Genomic DNA, 22,659 nt, shown 5'->3' on the forward strand with positions numbered 1-22,659 from the left:
TTAGACATCCCCGTAAGTTTGTACTAATGGATCGGCTCGGAAAAATTGCGGAAGACATTTTGTCATTTGGACTATACCAAGATGTAATGGTAATGATGATATATTTGAAAGATATATTCGGGGATAAAAGACTATTACTTTGAGAAAAGTTTGCTTCCATAATTGTTTGCTTTGTTTGCTTTTTCTGCTTTCTCTGCATCGGCAGTAAAATGTGACTTATACAGTGAACGATAGATGAACTCCCCCTTGATGACATTGGTTGTGCCGCTTAGCGACGCAATGGAAGACAGGGGTGTCCTGAAATAACAGAGGTGTAATGACTCGGTGTTTTAAAGCGGATTAATTGGAATATTTGGGGGCGAAAATCTCCCCAAAGTCATAGAAACAGCAAGCGTGGGTGTAGATTACAAGGTAAGAAAGTGTGCGGGCGCCTTGGGTGCTGAGCAAAAGTGCCATGTGAAAGGGGAAGGGAGATTGGGTAGTGGTGTTTGGGGACAAGTTCCTTATCATAGGGGCCGCCTATTGGATCTCGTCTCGGCTTCCACTTCTGGGCGCTAGTTGTGATAAACTGGTTTTGCACCATCTACCCGGTTGACACTTTATCGCTATATCAGGTTCTACTAGTATTTTTTTTGGAACAGGGGAATATGCTAACTAACTAATATGTAGTGGCATGTCATCGTGCGGAGAGTTGAGGGCCGGTAATCTGAGAATGAGAAGACGTTTCTAAAGGTAGCAAGTGACATTCGGTTTGAGTTTCAGGTTTCCGTTTTTCGAACCGATACATGTCGGAGAAAAGTTGTCAGGTCTAGTAGAAACCAGTATGAAAATTGAATGTAATAAAGTATATAAAATATTAGATTGTAGATGCCTGAAGAAGGCAGTCGCTTTGGTTTTGTTGCCGTCTTAAAGTTCCTATGGACCCCAGCATACAGATCGCTTTTTCCCCCATCTAACTGGGCTAACAACAAATAAACCTAATGATAGGAGCGCCGCGCACTCCACCCAGTCCCTTCCCTGTGCTGTCCTACAACATCTTGGAATACAGACAACAGGCGACACGTCCAGAGTGAAACCAAAACTAGCAAAGCAGCCCGAACTGGTTTATGGAGGTACAGCAGACCAAAGCCCACGTGATGAACACGCAGTCTGTGAAGTTCATTTTTTTCTGCAGGCATCAACATAAAACGACTAAAATATGCAACCTTTGTTATATTTTTTGATTCTTGACGACATCATGTGTTTGATAATAATAATAATAATAATACAAGAAACAGAGACGTTCAAGCTGAAATTTGTCAAGTGTACATAGCAGAAGGTTTACCACAGACTGATGACCATGGTAAAATGGTACAATTCTCAAAGAGTTGTGGGAATTTGGGATGGATAGGTAGAACTTTGTCACCCGGGGTAAATTTTTCGTGTTTCATGTTTTTGAAGTGAATTTAGTTTCATAATTGTGGCATATACAGTAATGTGAAAAGGTTTGTACACATCATGAAATGTTTTTTTCTTTTGTTACATAGGTAGACGTATTAGGATTTGATCTTCGTTTAAACATTATCTGTAGATAAAGGTGTTATAATCAACACCACACCACATTTGCATGTGGAAAATGTAACTACACTCCTATCTGAAAAACCTAAAATTAGAAGCAGGTGCACCAGATCAGGCGCTAATGACTAGAACATTATTATTAGATTGGACCTTGGAGGAACATGTCCACTTACTTAAATCTTAGATGTTTAGTTTGGTTTGCTCTTTGTTGCTGAAGTATGTTTATCAGTTTGCCTAAATTGAAAGAGCTCTACAAGGCCTTCGGAAAGAAAGCATTAGATGCCAGTGATTCTGGGAAGGGATTTAAAAAGATCTAAAAATTAAAATAAAAAATGACACTGTCCAGAAGATAATCTTCAAATAGAGATTTCAAATAACTGCCAACTTGTCCAGACCAGGACACCCCAGCAAATTCAACTTGAAAGCAAATGGCAAGATAGTAAAAGAAGTCTTTAAGAACCCCAGAATTTCATTACATGAACTACTGGTATCTCTTGTCACTGTTTATTTCAAGGTGCATGAGTCAACCCTTGGAAAGGGGCTGTACAAATTAGATCTACATAGGAAGTGTGCTAGGAGGAATCCTTTCCTCTCCAGGAAGAAAATCGGGTCAAGACTTAAGTTTGCCAAAGAACAACTAGGTAAATACCAGGGGTCTCATGTATAAACGGTGTGTACGCACAGAAATGTTGCGTACGAACATTTCCACGCTCAAATCGCGATGTATAAAACCTAAACTTGGCGTAAAGCCACGCACATTTCCACGGTAACTCATACCTTGGCGTACGCAATTTCTCTGCTCAGTTTTGCAGACTGGCGGCACCCAGCGTCAAAGCAGTGCTACTGTTCTTGTGTGGTCACCCTTTCTTTCTTAGCTCCACATTCCTGACGCGGCTTTATAAATACACTGAAACTAACTGCATATTGTTTATTAGTGTAATGCATCTGATTGTAATTAACCTGCAGCAATATAATAGTCCAGGGAATAGCCATAGTATTCCAAATACCATAATTGCTTTAGCGTTGTAACTGTCACTGCATCTTCTTCTTCTTTCAGCTTCTCCCGTTAAGGGTTGCTACAGCAGATCATCTTTTTCCATATTACTCTCACTGCACCACTCGGAGTATTTATATCACTGTATCTGAGTAGGGAATCACAGCAGCAGCAGCTGATCGGAAAGAGAATTATCGGTACACAGCATGAAGCAGACGCTGCCTGAGCCAAGGCAAAACGCTTCAGAGACTTCCCTGTACGGACTTCGCGGTTTAGAAAAAGTTTCATCCCAAGAACTATAAACGCACTCAATCAGTCCATCAAGTGCTCCTTGTAGAACTGTTTACTTATAAGTACAATCACCTCACTGTAAACTTGCACTACAGTTATAATATTGCACAACCTGCGCCACTTTATGAAGCGCGTATTTACATATGATGACGATATCATATTTAAGATGAAATGCAACAAAATATGTTGATTATATTATACAGATAAAACTTTAACTTCATTTAAATAATCTTTATTGTTAATAATTAAATATGTGAGGACACGGTGCCGCAGCGCTAGCTAGTTCAGGGATTGTTCCTGCATTGCGTTGTATTCTTGCTGGTGCTGATGCGACACTGGAAGGATAGACGGATATAATAATTAAACATGTACTACGAAGATATTTCAATGTTCCTTAAAAATTTTGAAGGATCAGCGTTTTAAGCTTACAGATGGCTTCACGTCTATATAGCTGATTGTGTGGCGATTGGGTTTTTGGAGAAAGAAAAGTAAGGACAGGAATTGGAGGTTAGTACGTTTGAAAGAGACAGTACTTCTGTAATAAATTATTTCATCGAAGGTCGCGCATGGCGCAGCAAGCATCTTGCGTGAGACATGAACAAGAACCGCGCCACTGTGTTCCCATGTTTAATAACATGCTTTCATTCCTATCATCATGAAAAAGATATCACGTATACATCTCAGTATTTTAATTATTCAGAGAGCTGTAATATCACGAATGTAATGGATTATGTGTCCTGTCGGAGAAAGAGAAAGCCCGTTTAAGAAGCAGGTAGTGATTCACACATGTAGAGCACATAGAAGATCAAATACAGAACAAAGCATTTAATGTGCTACTTTAGTTACAATGGGATTTGAGAAACTAGTAAATTAAACGATTTTAAGATGAAGTTTATGATGTTCTACTTTAATGGCAAAATAAACTACGTGATTAAAGTGGAAATTTCGAGATTAAAGTTGACATTTCGTGCTTTTTTCCCACTGTGTGCCTATTTTTTTTGTCTGTACCCTAATAAGCTTTCATATGACACTCAAGACGGTGGGCTACGACTCGCCTTTTCACGGCGACTTTGATATGTGATTTCTTTTTTATTTCGGGCACTGTGCGACTTTGTGAACTTGAGCCTTCGAGTTTCTCCGACACTCTGTCACTTGATCAACTTCCTTTTGTTGATTATACCACTGTTTAAACCAACAAATAGTATGTTTTTCCTTTGCCTCCACTTGGTATTCGCTGAAATTCTTATATTTCCCCCCGTGCTTTTCCCATTGTCTTTTCACAGAAGGCTATTTATATTGATTTGCATATTCAAAGATGCGTAATTCTGGGAGGAGTTGGGGCGGGACAGAAGGCGCGTGCACGTACGTTACTTTTCACGCTGATCGGGATTGATGTAGTAGAAGAACGTGAAAGTTTGTGTACGTACAGATTCCTGCATCTGGATTTTTCTGTGCGTACGCACATTCCCGCTTTTGTGCTTACGCCATGTTATAGTGTGAGTTCCACACACGGCGTTATACATGAGGCCCCAGGACTTCTGGAACATTGTGCTCCGGATAGACGAGGCAGAGATAGAATTATTTGGCCATAGCACCAGAAGACATGCTTTGTGAAAACCAAAGACAGATTTGACTAGAAGAACTTGATACCAAGGGTAAAGCAATGTGGTGGAAATGTTCTGGTTTAGGACTGCTCTTCTGCATTTTGGCCTAGGTAGTGCATCCCCATAGGATCCACTAGGAATTCTTCATTGTATCAGAGTATGCTTGAGGATAATGTGAGACTGCCTGTCAGATGATTGAAAGCTCAACTGAAAGTGGACCTTGCAACATGGCAATGACACAAAACATACCAGTAAATCCACCAAGGAATGGCTGAAAAAAATGGAAGTGTTCTGGAATGGCCTAGTCAAAGCTCAAATCAGAATTCCTTTGAGAGGCTGGGGGGACGAGGGATGGGTGAATATTTGAAAGACATCACATAGCTGAAAATATTTCTTCATTAAGGGAAGGGGAAAACTATATTCTAGTTAATGTCAGAGACTGTGAGGCAGTTATAGGAAATGCCTGCTTGAGAGGGGAATTTCAATTTTCAGAGCCAAGGGTGGACCTACTTTTTCCACAGATGGAAATGTCACATTTGTTCATTTATCCCTGAGTACATTTTTGCAAAGTTACATTTTCATAGTTTTTTTTTCTTCTTTCAGTTACATTACCATTAACTAGAGATAATTGTTACATGAACATAATACTTTGCTATGTCCACACATGTTACAAAAGAAATCCTATTTCATGGAGTACACTTACCTTTTCACATGATTGTATTCATTTACCTCTAATTTTTATGTTAAGTGAAACTGTATTTATAAAGGTAAACAAAAATTGATTTCCTCGGTGGTTTAAAGTGTAATCAAATAGATTGTAATAAAAAGCATGTAGTTAAGGTTAATAAAAATGTTGTAATTATGTTCTGTTTAAAGTAGCAAAGGTTTTGGTTTCAGAAAACATGTCAGCTGCGCTTCAGAGGAAGTAATAATTTTTTTATCTCTGGTTCCTGTTACTGTGTTCCCGAGTGAAGGGGTTGTGTTCTGTTTCTCTCAACAACGAGGGTGGGTGGAGTTTTCATATACACAGCAGCCTATGGTGAGATATACTACGGAGCTACTTAGAAGCAAGGGAGAACCTTCAGACTCCACACGTTCACTTGGTGTGAGGGATCAGCTCTGAGCAATGTGCTGCAGCAGCTAACAGGGTCAATAAGCACATTTACTGTAATGAAAGCTCTCCATTTAGTTCTTCTGGCATTGATCACTTTTTCCAGTTTATTTGCCAGCTTCTAGAATTATCCACATCATTAACACAGAAGCTAAACTCTCATGATGTTGAGGGCTTGTTGCCAGACTCCTATCAGTTTTCAGGCTGAGGAAGCAGTACATCCCACTCACTCTTGTAAATGTATTTGTTCTTAGCAGATACAATATTTTACATTTTTCACATGAGCACCGACAATCTACAGCCTGCAGCGGGGTCCCCAACTCCGGTCTTGGAGGGCACCAGTTGCTGCAGGTTTTAATTCTAACCCTTTTCTTAATGAGTGACCTGTTTTTGCTGCTAATTAGCTTGTTCTGAATTAATTTTATTTGACTTGTTTTTTAAGATTTGTTCCCTGGAATTTCTTCATTGTTTCTGTGAATTGCTTCATTACTTTCCTTAAACAGAAATGAAATGTGAAGTGAGTGAACCAACATAAGTCCAACTAAGTCAGGGCCTGAAACTCCAACCAATTTCACTCCAAGTAGTTGCTCTTTCTTTTTTTATTTTTATTTTATTTTATTGTAGAGTCAACTCTTGGCAGTGGCCAGCATGGCGACGCCCGTTCTCATCCCTAAATTATTCTTGAGGCAGATTGAAGACTTAAGTGCCAGCTTAAGTAAAAAATGAAAGAAAATGTACTAAGTAATTACAGCACACACACTGACTAAATCAGTTTTAACGCGAAAAGATGCAGACGAAAGAAGTGAAGAAGCAGGCCGCTAGAGTGGAGAAAAGAAGAGCTGCTCAGGAAGCAGCAAGCGCATCAACCTCTGAGCAAATAAATGGTAAACGTACAGAGAAAGAGGGTGAAAACTAGGAATGCTCAAGTCATTCACTGCATTCACGTGTATTCACTGCACATTATAGTGCAGTGTGCCGTTACTGGTATATAATAAACACTTAATAAGGAACATATAGCATACAATAACAGAATATAGCATAAAGTATAGGAAATACTTCCACATGTAAATGTATTTTATGTCTGGTCAAATATTGTGTATACATCTTGTCATTGTGCTTAAAATATTTAAAGTTCGTTACTAAAAAAAAAAAAAGAAAGAAATTCATTATTGCACTGTTATTTAAATTATGATCTTACTTAGTTTTTATCCAAGGACCATCCTTTAACTTATTGCTAATCTGTCTCTGAACCTGCAGGTATGAATAGTTCTGTAAAGCTTACGACTAGTGGTTGGGTAAATTGGCGTTGCTAAATTGACACTACTGTGTGTGAGTGTGTGTGTTTGCCTTGCGATGGACCTGGGTCCTGTCTTGGAATTGTTTTTGCTTTGTGCCTGATGCTGGCTGGGATAGGAACAAGCTGCAATGCAGCCCTGCCCAGGATAAATATGTTATGACGTTGAATGGATGGATGTTATTTATCTTCAGTGAGTTTTGAACCACTGCAATTTTTTTTTCTTTGCCTGGTACAGTTTGTAGATAGTGGCACATACAGGAGAGCATGCGGATAGACAGAAATTCCAGGTTCCTTTTCCATTTCAAACATTCTAGTAATGGCTGACAGAGAGATAACTTGCACCCTTTGTCTGTGCGTGAAGTACACAGTAAGACACCTTTAGGTCACTTTGCCTGGGCATGAGTATGGATTCACATTTGTAGAAAGTATAAATTGGCATTAAATGGTGCTAATGATGTATTTACTGTGTGCCAAAATATTGAAGGTGGACAATTCACAACTGATTTTCAATTAATTATCAGTGGACAGTCTCAACAAATCATTTTCTAAAAACTGCTGGTGATTGAACTCATCCCTACGCCTGTCTAGGTAATTGACTGTAAGTTGACCGTTAATTGACTTCAGTCCATACTTCAGACTTGTTTTGTGACCCGATGTAAATCACTTGGTTGTGTAGTAAAGTGTGTGTGTGCGTGTATGTGTGTGTGTGTATATATATATATATATATATATATATATATATATATAATATATGTATCAGAGACAAAGCCTCTTTACGTTGCGCCACGTTGAGTAGTTCGTTTATTTGACAGCCTGGTGATCGGGGTAATTACATTCATTGCATTTGTAGTCTGAATCACAATCTGATTATATTGGTGGTTACCTATCAGGTAAAGCTTGTGGTTGGTCTGCAAGTCGGCAAACATCCGCCACAGTGCCCTCTCAGTTGCAAGAAGCAGATCATAGAATGTTGCATAGTATTTAATCCAAATTCAGTTATGATGTAACTGTACCTACATGTGGCTGAAGCTAAAACGTAGGCCTTCTCAGATGGTGCTCCCTGAAAGAATGAGATGAAAGGCAAGTGTGGATCTTCCAAGTTAATCTTGGGTTGCCTTTCATTTACATCCGTGCATCCAAGCCCAGCTTTCCTTCCACTTTGTCTCTTATCTGATTTATTCTTTTCTTTTAACTAACAGGAAGGTAAAGATGGATAAACTTCTTGACCTGAGCCAGGCAGAGCTCAACGAAATGCTGAATGACATGGCCAAGATTGAAAGCATGGTAATGGAATCATCTGAGGTAAGCTGAATCCAAGGATAAAAAATCTTCATCTGATCCAGGAACATTGAGAATACCCTTCTGAGGTCTTTACTTAACCAGTTTTACTGATTGCTTGGGTGGGAATCATAGAACATTACATTGGCAAACTTTTATATATGTTGTCAATCATTTGAACCTGACCTGTACTTTGAGATGCCAACATTGTAACTGTTATTCATAGTAAAAAGGCTAATCGTGGAATTCAATAAAAATGAAAGCAGTAAACACTCCTGTCCCAAGCTTGTCCTGACTGGTGGTATCTCAGTTTAATGCACATAACCTGGCTCTTTAATAATCTTAAAATATGTCATCTTTCTTAAACTTCTCTTTCTGACATGCCTTCTTTCTAGCGTTTTTTAATTCAGTTTAGCCAAAGTTCACTTCTTTTAGACATTATAGGATCATTGCCAAGACTACCCTGGATATGTATAGAAGGGTGTCTTGTGTTTTTTTCTATGCACTGAATCTTTATTTTTATACACAGCTGAGCTTATTACAGCCTACGCATAAACGTAGCATAATCATCTTCTTCTTCTTCTTTCGGCTGCTCCCATTAGGGGTTGCCACAGCGGATCATCTTGTAATCAGTAAATTGTGTTCCTCATTTTGAATTGAATTTGTTTAAGGTTGAATAAAGAATGGCTTAGTGTGAGTATCTCCTGGGATAGACTGCATCCATGGCTGGTTTGTGCTATGGGCCTGACACTTCCTGAATAATTTTTGCTTTCCCACTATCCTTTACTGAAAGAATTGAGCTCAGGAAATGGATGCATGAATTATAAGTTACATGCCGTGATGAAATTGTTTTGGAACTGTCTTTACATATCCATCCATCCTTTTTATCAAGCCTGCTTAATTCAGTTGAACATGCTCATCATAGGAACTGGTGGTGTGGAATATTCAGATTACCTTCCCCAGCCTCCAATACGTACACACACACACACACACACACACACACACACACGAGTAAGGGTTTGTTCCTGGCCCCATGTCATTTTCCCAAATTTCCTGGAGTTGCGAGGCCTCTTTGCTAACCACCCTATGTATGATGTGTTTTAAGGATTCATGTTAAAGTATAGGTGTCAAGGATCATGTATATATTTTTTGATTCTACAATAGCTACCAATTTGTTATATTCAAGTAGGTCTAAGGTAGTATACTAATGTAGTGCCTTCTGCAGGGTTAATGTTATGAAGTTTTGGTGATTTAATAAAGTGAGGTGTGTTTTCGTGACATAAAATAGTTAATTTAATCTGAAAAGAGTGAGATGTGAATTCTATAGGACAGTGGTTCTCAAGTTCAGTCATATGGGATGTGGGGGTCTTTGTGGCTACAGGTTTTTGTTCCAACCAGCATCATAATTAATCAGTGCATTTGCATGCACACTCATAACCATGAAAAGGTGAGTAACTCAGTAAAGGCATAACACCGGTTTCTTAAAAATCTACACTTACAGTAATCTTCTGGAGTTCTCCTTTGGCAGAACATTAAATGCCATTAAAAAGAGTTAAACATTATGCTTGTTTTCAGATTATGGTGGCTGATGATAATTTCCTTGTGCTTTATAAATGTGTTTAGCCCTTATATGTGCTCTGAAGTAAATAACATTCACCCTCTTTTTACATCCTCAACTTGACCCCTCGAAGACTCGACATAGGAACACTGGCCACTGACTCACCCAGTCATACCATTTTAACATATCAGTAGCACATACCCTGATTAAAACTAAACTGACAATTTGTAAATATGTTTGTTAATGGATTGCATGCAGCACAATGTTTTCTGCTTGGCTGTGCGATACGCGCCTGCAAATAAGGGATGCGTTGGTACGTGTGCTTTATGCCTTACGCCCAGTGCTGCTGCGATAATTAAGGTATTTATGAGATTTACATTTATAAGAAGTTAAAAATTATTTGAATTCTTTGCCATTTGTTTTGATTCTTAATTCTGTAATTTTGTTTTTAATTCAAATTTCTTTGGAGTTTGTGCTAGTACAGTGGACCCTTGACTTACGAACTCAATTCGTTTGCGAGGGCTGGTTGTAACTCAAGTTGGTTGTAAGTCAAGACTATTTTTCCCATAAGAAATAATGGAAATGCCCTTAATGTGTTCTGAACCTCCCACAGCAACACTTAATTAACTTTTTTTTAATAGAAAAGGGTTGTGTAATGTGCATAATTTACCCAAAACACCAATAATTTTTCTAATGTACTAACCAAAAAGTTATAAAAAGTGCCTAGCCTACCAGAAACAACAATTTCATACTGTACTCACCATTTAAGTTGACATCTTTGGCTTGCAGGAAGGAAGGAGGAGGAGAATGAAATGGAAGGTGGTTATTGTTAGGAAGGAGTTTCCTTATACAAATCTTTTCTTCGTAAAATTGTCGAGATGGTGGATTTCGACATGCTGTACGTATTAGCGAGATCGGTCACACGAATGCCACTCTCATATTTCCACACAATTTCCTTCTTTGTTTCGATTGTGATCGCTTTCTTTACCTTCGTTACCTTCTCTTCCTTCCTTAGCAATTATCGAAATAAATTATATAAATCACTGCACTGGCCGAAATTACGTCCACAAACACATGTACTGTATCTGGGCCCCGACTGACGCTTACAAACACTCTCGGCTGTTTGTTTATAATCGCACAAGTGGATACACGTGACCGCATTCGGGTCGTAACGCAAGACGTTGGTCGTAATTCAAAACAAAAATTTTGGTTGTAAACCAAGTTGTTCGCATGTCAGGCCAGTCATATATCAAGGGTCGACTGTACTGACAATTAATGACAAACATAGCAGCCACCAGGGCAGGACACTCTACCAAAATGCAGCAATTTTAATGTTACCCATTCATGTGCTTATTAGTAAATAATGGCTTAAAAATTGAAAATGAATGAAATTTTCAAAGGCAAAAAAGAATTCTTATTAATCTAATTTCCTGCTTCATTCAGTAAAAAAATCTTGTAATCGGTTTGTAATTTCGGGATTGAAACAAAATAAACTGGGAAGTAAAAGGCATGCTTAATTAACATAGGAGTCTAATTAAAATAAGAAAGTGGTGGGGATGAAAGCCTGCAGCCATTGGGGATCTCCAAGAGTGAACTTGAGAACTACTTCAAATGCACATCTGAACCGACCAGGTTCATCCCAACATGACAGCAGTGTATAGACCTTTTCAGCAGAATAATGCTCTATGTCTTAAAGTCTTGAAAATCATGCAGTATTTCCAGGAACAAAATGATCAATGCAGTTAACAGATGTCAAATTCACTGAGTATCTTTGAGATGAGTTGTAACATAGAATAGAGGTCCATCACAAGCCCATTTCTGTCAGCAGGGCTCATGTACCCGTGCTAAACTTTCACACTCCGGTTAACTTTTGGCCACCACAAAATCAAACTGTATGAAGGGCAAATGGGAAATCATCTCACTAATAGGTAGGCAGACCTAATAAAGTTGTCAGTCATGTATATATAATACAACCCAATGAGAAGGCACGTTCCCCTGTCTCTTAGTGCATTGCAGAGGTTGTTCAGGTCTTTATACCTTCTGGTGCTACAACTGCATGCATTCACTTCCCTAACCAAATACAACAAGAATCCTTTTCAGCTCCCCAAATGTAGTTCTTAATCTCCCCTGCACATCTATAAACCTCAGACCCTATAGTACACTTCCCTTGAGTGCTGGTTAAACAATACATGGTCACAACCACTCTCAGCCCACATACTGATGACAGTCTTTTCTTAGTTACCCTTGAGGGCTAATATTAATAGTTAATGGGGCATTCCTTCACTAAATGTAGTACAGGTAAAATTCCATTACAACAAACTTCCAGGGACCTAAAAAATATTTCGTTGTAATGAGATTCTGTATTTGTAGCTATAGTGCTTTCTTCAACTTGCGTCCAGACATCTGCAATCATTTCAATAGCTTCTTTCACGTTAATTTTACTCTTCTCCTGTCTACACGTTATGCTGACGAGAATTTTTCTCGGTATTTCCTTGCGATAACACACTTTCAGGGTGTGAATGATGCCCAAATCCAATGGCTGAAGCACTGCTATGCAATTTGGTGGGAGGAATTCAACGTGAACATTATCTAAATGTGGAAGCATGTTGTGGGCAGCACAGTTATCAATCAGAAGCTGAATCATCCTTTTCTTCTTCTTCATATTGTGAGGTTTCTGAACTCTTATGGGATCCCTCCCAATCCCATCAAACAACCCCCTAACCCCCCTCCCACACTCCGCCCAACGAGAACATCATGCTGATATGCGTCCCAAAGCGTGACTGCCGCGTCTGTGGAAGATTGATTGTCCATTGCTGGGGCAGGGGAACAGCAGGCTCACAGCGGTGCAGTGAGGCGCCACAGAAGCAAATCCTAAAAGATTGGGATTGTGCTATAAGTCCCTGTCTTACACCCCAAAACACGAGCCTGAGTCTCAGTACTTTAGCAAAACCAGCTTTATTCAGCTTGAAACAGGAGCAGCACGGTTATTTATTGTAGTGGGATCTGCCACTCTGCTATAAACAGACACAGCAGTCAGGTAGGATCATGGCCGGGTTAATGGCCACATAATCCTGTTCACCTTGCATCACCTGTGGAGTCTGCAGCAGAGCTGTGAGCCTGCTATTGCCCTGGCAACATATAAACAGTCCTTCACAGATTCAGTGATTGCACTTCGGGACGCTCTTTGGGGTGTTGTCCAGTTGTGGGAGGTCCCAAGAGATTTTAGAAACCTCACATTTTCTTGAATGAGTGCCACATTAATAGGAATGTTTCTTGAACGAGCATCGCTGAACCACATAAAAACTGCTTTTTCGACGTCTTCAAATGCAGCAATTCGCAACCCGAGATTTTTCTTCTTTTTTTGCTCAGTCTTTCAAGAAAGTTGACAGTATCGATGGCGAAATTCTGAATTCACTGGCAACGTCTTTTTTTCTTTTTGCCGCAATCGAGAGCTGCAAAAATTGAAATTTTTTTTTCTAATATGAACTGTTATCTTTTTTTCGTGTCTGATGTTTCTATAGGAGGGTGACAATGAGTTAAATTCCAATGGATGTTTTTCAAGTGTTGATGAGCAGTAAGCAAAAGGTATCGCTGAAACCACGGAAAACAAAAACAGCAAAAAAACAGTATGAGGAAAGTCAGAAGAAAGAATTTATTTATTTATTTATTTTTTTTTACAGTGTTTTTGTTTGGAGATCGTTGTGCTCAGCTGAGCTGCGACCACAGAACTAACTGCTCTGTGGGTGATTTATTCAGGCATTTCAAGGTCTTTTGGGCACTTTGTTGTAATGAAAGTATCTGCTGAATGTACTTCTTAGTAACAAGATTTCTATAGACTCGTGTCATATGGGGAAACTGTCGGGACCTTAAAAATACTTCGTTGTAATGAAAATTTTGTTGTAAAGATATTCGTTGTAATAGAATTTAACCTGTATTTCTGCTGATCTTGATAACATCATTTTTTCATTTTTCTAGGTTCAGAATATACAGCTGGAGCGAGAAATGCTTTTGGCAACAAACCGTAGCCTGGCTGAACAGAACCTGGGGTTGAAGCCTCAGTTTTTAGAGGGCCGGGAGAAGCTGTGTCGCAAGTACTTGGAGCTGACAGATTTAAGGGACACCTTCAGGAGTCACAGAGAAAATCTTGGTGTGTGTTTTTTTTTTTTCCATCTCCAACTATGTTGGCAAAGTCTACTTTGTGTTACTTTTATGTTGCAAGCTTTATTCTGAGGAAACATGGCAAATCTATCTCAGTCTGCTACTTTCCAGTGATTACTTATGGAAGGTCAATCATACTAAGTGATTTATATTTTTTAAGAAAACTCAATTTTTTTTTCTTTTCATGATGACCTGGGCATTGTGTTGATTTCTTGTCAATTGTATTTTCTTTTTCTGCGTCTCTGCTATGTAGCTGTCTGTTTGTTTTTACAATAGTGCAACATTTCGTAGCTCAAAGTGAGTATTTTCTGGTTTTTGGTCCACAGACAGCAGATCAGAGACCCTTAAACCAGAAGCCTTGCTTGCCATACTACAGTCGAAGAGTGCCACGATAGAAGAAGAATCAGAGGTAAAGTTTGATGGAAAGGTGGCATGTATCAAGTCAATACTTCCCCTCCTACATCTGAACATGTTCCCATTTTGCTCAGTGCCACTTTTACATAAGAGGAGTTTAACTGCAGCTGTCAAATACTTAGTGTTTTAAAATTTCCCCAACGTTTTCTCTTCTTGTTGTTTTGGTTTTGGATTCTAATAAACCTTAAACTTTAGTACAGGGTTCAATATATTTTCTAAAAAGCTAGTGAGGCAATGATTATAAAGAATAGAGTCTAATGTATTTGACAGGGTGGAGGAAGCTGGAGAGAGCAAAATGGCAAAGGCCCCAAAAATGTCACCATTCAGGGGTGTTTTCTTGGGTAATTTGATCAAAACCAGAGACTCTCTATAAAGGCTTCCTTACATCCTGACCCATATTTAGTGTATATGGCCTTAGAAATGCTGCGTGTTGATTTAGGCAAAGTCATCCTGAAACAAAGCTGGTGTTATGTGTCTGACATCCTTATTGAGGGATCAGGATCAGATTACTGTTGGCTTCTGTTACTAAGTATACATAGGTGTAACCTTTTTTAATATGCGCTTTTTTTTTTTTTTTTTTTTTTTTTTTTAAACTTTATAAGCAACCTAACACCATCTTAAAATTCTTATCCACTGTGGCAGCATGAGTTTTTGAGTTTGTTTTAAATTTTACTTCTTCCGTAGTGTTATTTATTTATTTTCTCTTTTCTTTCACTTAAGATTTTCAGATACTGGCTGACATGATATAGAGTGGTTAGTTTTAGTTTCAGTTAAAAGTTTAATAAGGTCATATTTAGTAAGTATATATGTTTTTTTCCTCTTGATATATGCTTAAAATAAAATTTCACTTTTAGGAATCTTATGAATCTTTCACTAAATTCAATGAAGATAAGAACATATAGTTATGTGTACCTAAAATAGGCAAGTAGCCGGTGGTAGTTCCACTCGGTCTTGTCAAAGTGGTGCATTGCCTATGGCCATGTCACATTACATGACTTTGAAAGTGATTTTCAATCATTGACTTCATTTACATAATCTTAGCAAGCTGGAGGGAGGCATGTCACACTCCCATGATACTAAATTGTGTAGACTGATGTACCCAATGTCACAGTCAAACCAGTTTTTTGACTTGCTATTAAGTCATACATGGGAGCTGAAAACCTGTGAGCTTTAACTAAGAAGTACAATGCGTTATAATGCAGCTACAAGGAACAGGGAATATGGGTGTTTTGGACCTGACAGACAGGAGAGAGATTAGTTTGTTTGATGTTGCATGTTTTATATACAACAACAGAATGGAGTTTAGGGGAGGTAAAAGGGCAGAGACTGCGGCAAAACAAGCCACACCTGCAAAGCCTTTGCTGCATCAGGCAGCACGTTATTGGCTGTCAGAAAAAGGTATGTGCTTATAATAGTTTGGAAATGTGAAACAATGCTGGAAACTGGTCATGCAGTTGTCTAATTTTACAAACCCTGTGATGTGTAACTTGAGTTTGACATTCCCACTGACTAGAAGCTTGTATTGTGAGATTCTTTTTAGTGTTACAGATTCTGGGACCTTGGGGGAGTTATGTGTTCTTAACCATGTCCATGTGGATTTCCCTGGGGTCTCTAGATACTGTGTTTCTTTCCACATCCTAAGGAAATGAAAGTTCGATTGACTGGCAACATTAAACAAACCACCTTTATTTTGTGCCATGCCTTTCTATAATGAACACTTTACAAATGCAAATTCAGTGTGCAATTGTTTGCATGCATATTTTACAGGTTGGAGCAAAGGCTAAGTGGCTTACTAAGGGTTACAAAGTGAGTTGGGTACAAGGTTTGAACCAGTAACCTTTTGACCTAGAACCCAGTTCCTTAACCAGTTGTTAATTGTACCTGGTAGACTGACTGTGGATGTCTGCAAGACTGTGCTCAGCAGTAAATTGAAGCACCATTCTGGTTTGGCTGCCACTTTTTTTGTCTGGAGTTATCCTTTTTTTCCCAGTGAGACTTTTTGTAGACACATGTGAAAAGCGGTTCAGAAAATGGTGCGCTGAATGCTCTGTGCATAATCTATAAAGTTTTTTCACCTAAGTAGTTTATGATACAAAAAAAGAACATCCGATAACAAAATATCCTGTTAATGAAATATTTCTTACAGTGTTTCAGTGTTTCATTTTAATATATTTCTTAGCAAAGTCAAATGACACAGTAGAGGGGAATTTTTAATTCACAACCTTAATGTAAAAACAAGAAAACAAAAGAATCCAAGAGAGTGAATTTTACATTCAAGTTAAATTGTAGTAGCATTATTATTATTATTATTATTATTGTATATTTGCCTGAAGCCTTGCACAACTTCAAGTCTCACCAATCATCTTTGCAAAAGACACCTATTGTTTTACTCTTTATCATAAACGGTTAATTTCTTGTCCAAAATATGGTTCCAAAAATGGTCTAAAAATGAGGGTTTTTCAGGTCTAAAGGGCCAAAAATAGGAGAGAACCTTAAAAAGCTCAATATCTTGGATAACTAGACATGAAGATACATCGAACCGTGTATCGTATGTGGGTGTTTTCTCCTAAAGATTAGTCGGATAATGAAAACTAAAGTGTTTTTGAACTGTGTGTAAGTAATTCTTATGAATAAAATGTAAAGAATGAGGACAACGTTAGAGCTCTCGAACTGAAATATGGAAATGATGCAAATATGTTTTAAGCACCAAATCCATGCCTCTGATACTGGGTTTTCTTTTTGTGTGCTGTTTATAGGCATTAGCAGAACAGTTCCTTGAAGGCTCTATTCCTCTGGACAGCTTTCTTGAACACTATAGTGCCAAGCGACTTTTGGCACATCAACGACGAGTCCGGATAGAGAAGATGCAAGAAGCTCTGAGAAACTGTCCCAGCAAGCTGCCAAGTCAACAAACACAAGTTTCAGCCTTGCAACCAAAACCGCAAGAAACACCACCTCAACAACCAAGTGTGGTTCCTACACCACCTACATCCCAATCTGTTTCATACCCACAATCAGACAGCGGTCCCTTGCCATACAGCTATATACCCTCCGTAACCATGTCTCAAGGCCCCACTGCACATGGTGCTATAAACATTACTGGGTTCCCAGGTGGTTCTTTAGCACCTGCTCCTATGTTAATGCAGCCTCCTGTGCCAACAGGTCCATCTTATGGCCCAGGGTACCGGCCTGGTGTTCCACCTCCTCCTTTTTCTGGGGGTTATTTTGGGTCATCTTCAGTTCCACAATGCCCATACCCTACCCAGCCACCATATCCAAGTGGACCTAGACCGAGTCAGCCACCTTATCCCACACAGCCATATACTTTCCCTCAGCAGCCCCAACCTCCATCAGTCTATGGGTCTTCCTACAGGGTTCCATAGGTGTGCACGTGTTTATAGGCTGGATGATATAAGACCTGAAGGCTTGTAAGTTGGGTTACACCAACAGGTGTTTGAGATTCTTTCTATTTTTAGGAAAGATTTAGGGAGGAGCAGTATGTCTTTTGACCCCTTTTTACCATGCCTTGAATGTGATTGGTACATGAAGTGGTGGCTTTGTAATTTGAGTCAAGATGAAGTTGCATTGGGTTATAGAGCATGTACTCATATAGTCTTTAAAATCCTGGAATTAGTATAAAGCCTAAATATCAAGATTACAGGCATGGCACAAAAACAAGTAGATTTTCTATTATAGCTTAATTTCAGCAAAAAAAAAAAACAAACAAAAAATAAAACAGATGGGTGGTGGGAGTGGAAAACTATGTATATTTCTTAGTCTCCCTTCCAAATGGCACATGAGAGGTGTGTCTGTGTGGGCTGAATTTTTTTTTTTTTATTATTCACAATTCTGTCGGCTAGGGCCAAAGCTCCAGTCTGTTGGGCAGATCCATTTTCCTTTTTCATTCGCATTTTGTCGGTTTACCTGTCTTCTCCCCTATGATTGTTTTTATTTAATTAAAAATGTAATCAAGTATAAGATTTCTGTAAAAATGTCTACTACAGAGATTTTGGCGACCTACCATGTAACATCTAGCCTATCTGAATTTTATGTACATTTTCAAAGTTGTTCAGGAATAGGGGAGCGACAGACTGTGCCCTACTGTGTTAAAGAGGTACTCTCCGCATCTGCTGCTGCCATTTTCCCACCCCATTCTACTACCTCAGGCTTACATTTTGATGCTTGTATGAGTCAGACAGGTATTGCAAGGCATTATGGGCTGAACACTGGATAAAACAGTATTGACATGGTAGCCCTCAAGTTGGGCTAGAAAAGAAATCAGTCTGAATGTAGTCCCTGCATTCTTGTACTGCAGTCAGGACTGATTTGTTTATGCCAAGGGTGTGGTAAAAGTCAGACCCTGGAAGCATTTTATTCAGAAAAGTCACTACAATATGAAAACTCTAAATGTGTGCTTCACTCAATATATAGGGTATTGTCAGCTGTTGTCTTTTGTTGCTGGTTTAATAATAATTAATTGCTTGCTACATGTTAATCATAAGACTTAAAAATCAATTTCCCATGTCAGTTTTATCCTTTCTCTGTTCGTGAGGGAGCTGGCGAGTTGTCAGTTGTCCTGGAATAGGGATGTTGGGCTGCTACCAGGTGCATTCTGACTTTCGACATCCATACACAAGGTGGAGCAGCTTAGCACTAACGGACAACATAACTGCAAACTACAGTACACATGTGCTATATTATTTAACTTCTTATAGCCTCAGACAGCAGGCCTGCCACAGTGGTCTGAATTGTTTACTGTGCTTAGTGATACCCCCAAAGTTAATACGGCCAGCACCTGCAGATTGAACCGTATGTTCAGATGGAATGTTCTGAAAAAGGCACTTCTAACCGTGGAGTACATGAGTAAGTGGAACCCCAAAACTTACAAAATGTGACTGAATATGGGACTTGTAGCTACTGACTAATCTGTTCATTGGATGCTGGGCAGCACGTTGCAGGTCTGATGGATCTGCATCTGAAAGTGAAGCTTACGTACAGAAAAGGTACTTGCTCAAATTACTTAAACACCTGTTGTGTATGTTTTAGTTTTCTTTCTATTAATAATTAAACATGTATCTTGGAATATTATTCTAAGTATGTTTTTGAACAGTTTAAATGTAGTTTTCGTTATACAGAATTTTATTTGAAGTTTTGTTCAGAATACTGTGTTGCTAGGCACAGTCTGTGTCACCCAGGGAGTTATGAGGGTGACATTTGTGCAGCTTTGTTCTCCTATTGACAATGCTACATTTTGGCACGATGTGCAGTAGGATAAAATCTCTGTTTGACTCATAGTACACACTAAAAATGTCTTTATGTTTAAATATTCTGAGGAGGGTGCCTCCTAAAAAGTGCTTGTGGCCAAAATGCTGTAAGGGTCACATGACTGGAGTTGTATTTTATTTCTTTATTTTTTAATAGGCTGTACTGTACATTTAGGTTATGATGGACATACCAAACATAATACTAATATTTCAGTTCAATATGTTTATGTATTCATACTACAATGCTTTCATATTCCTTTTTTCTTCTAGAAGGAAACTTTAAGAGATGTCCAAAAAAAGAAAAAAAACTGTTGTTATCAAAATAATGCTGTCTTCTTTAAATAATGTAACTGTATGCTGCTTTTTTAGTTCATATTTGCATCTACAGTACATACATTGGACTTAATTCTTAGAGAGTATAAATATACTTACATTTTGGGGATTCAGAAAGTTTTTGACCCTTTCATTTTCATCACAGTTTGTGTTGTAGATTTAATTTTAAAATCTGTAATTTTTGCCTACACTCAATAATTCATAATGGGAAAGTGAACACATATCTTCAGGAAGATTAACATTTTTTTTTTTTTCAAAATATTAAAAATGGAAATCTCATTCGTCTAAGTATTCAGATCTGCTAATTCAGTACTTTGTAGAAGCCCCCATGGCAGCAGTTCCAGGTTTGAGTCATCTTGGGTAAGTCTTGACAAGCTTTACGGCCACCTGGATCTGTACCATTTACCCCGTTCTTCCGGGTAGATCTTCTCAACCTCCATTAGAAAGGATGGAATGTATCTGTAAACTTCCATCTTCAGATATTCTATGGGATTTCAAGTTTGGACCTTTGGCTGGGCCACTCAAGGACACTCGAGACACTTAACCTGAAGCCAATCCAGTGTTATCATGATTGTATGCTTCGGGTCATCGTTGTGCTGGAAGGTGAACTGTCGCCCTGTCTGAGGTCACATTCTGGAGCAGGTGTTCTTTAAGGATCTCTCTGTATTTGGCCAAATTCATTCTTCACTCAGTTCTACCAGTTTTCCTGTCCATGACGCCGAGAAGCACCCCTTTACCATGATGCTACCACCGTCATGATTCACTGTAGTGATGGTATTAGGCAGGTGAAGAACAGTTTTTTTGCCAAATCTAGTACTTGGTGTTCTTCCCAAAGAGTTAAAGTTTTATCTCGTCAAACCAGAGAATCCTTTTGCCCATGTTCTCAGATTCCCTTAAATTCATTTTACTCAAGTGTGGCTGCTGTCCAAACCCCTCTACTGTAAACACCTGACTGGTGGAGTGCTGCTGAGATGGTTGTCCTTGTGATAGTTTTTTGGAGGAGATTAACCATTGGGCTCTTGGTCAAATCCCTTTTTGTCCATTTACTCAATTTAGCAGGACAGGAAACTCCAGGAGAGGTCTTGGTGTTTACAAACTTCTTCCATTGTACTCCTGGGATCATTCAGAACTTTAGAAATGGTGTTATCCCCTTGCCCTGATCTATGCCTCAATGACCTCAATTTGATTATGGCTTGGTTTTTGCCCTGATAATGTGTTGTGAATTGTGGGACCTTAATACATAAGTACATGTGTCCCTTTCCAAATGATGTCCAGTCAATTCAGTTTTCCACAAGTGCGCTCCAGTCCAAGTTTTAGAAACATCTCAAGGAGAATTAAAGCAAGCAGAATAACCTGACCATATTTTGGAGTGCCACAGCAAAGGCTCTGAATACTTAGAGGTTTTATTTTTTGATTTGTTTTAATAAATATGCTAACCGTTCTGACAAAAATGTTTTTTTCACTTATTGGTTATTGAGTGTAAATTTAAAAGTAAATACAAAGCATGGCAAATGCATCCATTTAAAATGAAATCTATAACTCAATAAATCGTGCCAAAAGTGAGGGGGTCTAAAAACTTTCAGAATCCACTTTATTTATTTTAGTCTTCTAACACATGCATTTGTGTTGTATTAGTTATTTTTTAATATCACTCACTGTTACAAAAATATTTAATAACCAAAACTATGCTGACACTTTCAAGTAACAAAAAATGCTCCAACCTTCATACCAGTCCCTGAATGCACCTGAATATTACTCCATGCTTACATTTTCTAAGTTATTTTTATAGATTGATCTCCTCAATGGGGTTGGTTCCTCTGTTGCACCCGATGCATTTTACCTTCAGAGGCACAAATTTGGAATCCTGCAAAAACATGTAGGTGCACTTCTGCTTCAGACACTCTGTCTAGGAAGTCATTATCAAGCCAAGAAATTGTGTTTAGTGAAAGGTGGGCTTGTAGGTACATGCTGGTTATGAGCCCGTCATTAAACTCGCCAAAATTCAGAATGGCAAAGCTATACATAAAGGTCATGAAATTATTCTGGCATCACGTTCACAATGAGAATATTGCTAACTACAAAACTTTTCAGCTTTTTTATCGTCCCATCATTTTCGGAAAACTATATTTCCTGGTGGGGATCATGGTTGCAACATGCCAAGCAGGTCAGCTCAGATTTCCATGTCCTTAGCTACTCTTTCTAGCACTTCCTGTGGAATTACCAGGCATTCTCAAGCTGGCCAAGAGAGGTAATCCCTCCAGTGTGTCCTGGGTGTGCCTCAGTGGGATGTGACTGGAGCAGCTGTACTGTAGGGGAGCTGCCTTGCAGGTCAGCATTACAATTGGTCCAAACCACCTTAACTGGCTTCTATCAGTCTGGAGGAGCAGTGACTTTACTCCAAGGCAGTCCAAAATTGCTCATCTTTTCACCCTGTCATGGTGAGAAGGTCAGCAAAGAAGCCCATTTCTGCTGCTTGTACTCACGATATCCCACAGCTCATGACCATAGGTAAGGACATGGATATTGATAGAGTGGTAAACTGAGAGTTTTGTCTTTAGACTTTGCTCCCGCTTGTATTTGTTGGCAATCCTGCAGTTAAGCATCCATGTTCATTTGACCTTGGCTTCAACTAGACAAACAGAAGAGTGTTATGCTGTGTGTGTTGCAACTACCCATAAAGCCATTCTGAACATGTTATGTCAGCTTCTCTCCATTGCAGTTATGGTGTAATTTTCAAATCACCTTCACTTTTTGATTTGCCCTTGCATTTTACTTGTCCCCTCTTCTATCTGCCTCTCAA

At 38.9% G+C, this 22,659-nt stretch overlaps 1 protein-coding gene across 1 annotated transcript; it reads left to right on the forward strand.

The window, feature by feature from the left end:
* Positions 1–256: 256 nt before the first annotated feature.
* On the forward strand, positions 257–19,399 carry vps37c (VPS37C subunit of ESCRT-I). Its single transcript, XM_028812301.2, has 5 exons — positions 257–411; positions 8,054–8,156; positions 13,666–13,837; positions 14,175–14,257; positions 17,019–19,399. The coding sequence occupies exons 2-5, from the start codon at positions 8,064–8,066 to the stop codon at positions 17,643–17,645; spliced, it is 975 nt and encodes a 324-aa protein (XP_028668134.1). The 5' UTR covers positions 257–411; positions 8,054–8,063; the 3' UTR covers positions 17,646–19,399.
* Positions 19,400–22,659: the final 3,260 nt, after the last annotated feature.

Source organism: Erpetoichthys calabaricus, chromosome 10 (assembly GCF_900747795.2).
Source record: "Erpetoichthys calabaricus chromosome 10, fErpCal1.3, whole genome shotgun sequence".
Taxonomy (NCBI): domain Eukaryota; kingdom Metazoa; phylum Chordata; class Cladistia; order Polypteriformes; family Polypteridae; genus Erpetoichthys; species Erpetoichthys calabaricus.

Bases quoted from the DNA above. Each gene is read 5' to 3' on its own strand.
- vps37c (XM_028812301.2), top strand. From the start codon at position 8,064: ATGGATAAACTTCTTGACCTGAGCCAGGCAGAGCTCAACGAAATGCTG. The intron at 8,157-13,665 runs GTAAGCTGAATC...TCATTTTTCTAG, and splicing joins TGGTAATGGAATCATCTGAG to GTTCAGAATATACAGCTGGA. The intron at 14,258-17,018 runs GTAAAGTTTGAT...TGCTGTTTATAG, and splicing joins CGATAGAAGAAGAATCAGAG to GCATTAGCAGAACAGTTCCT.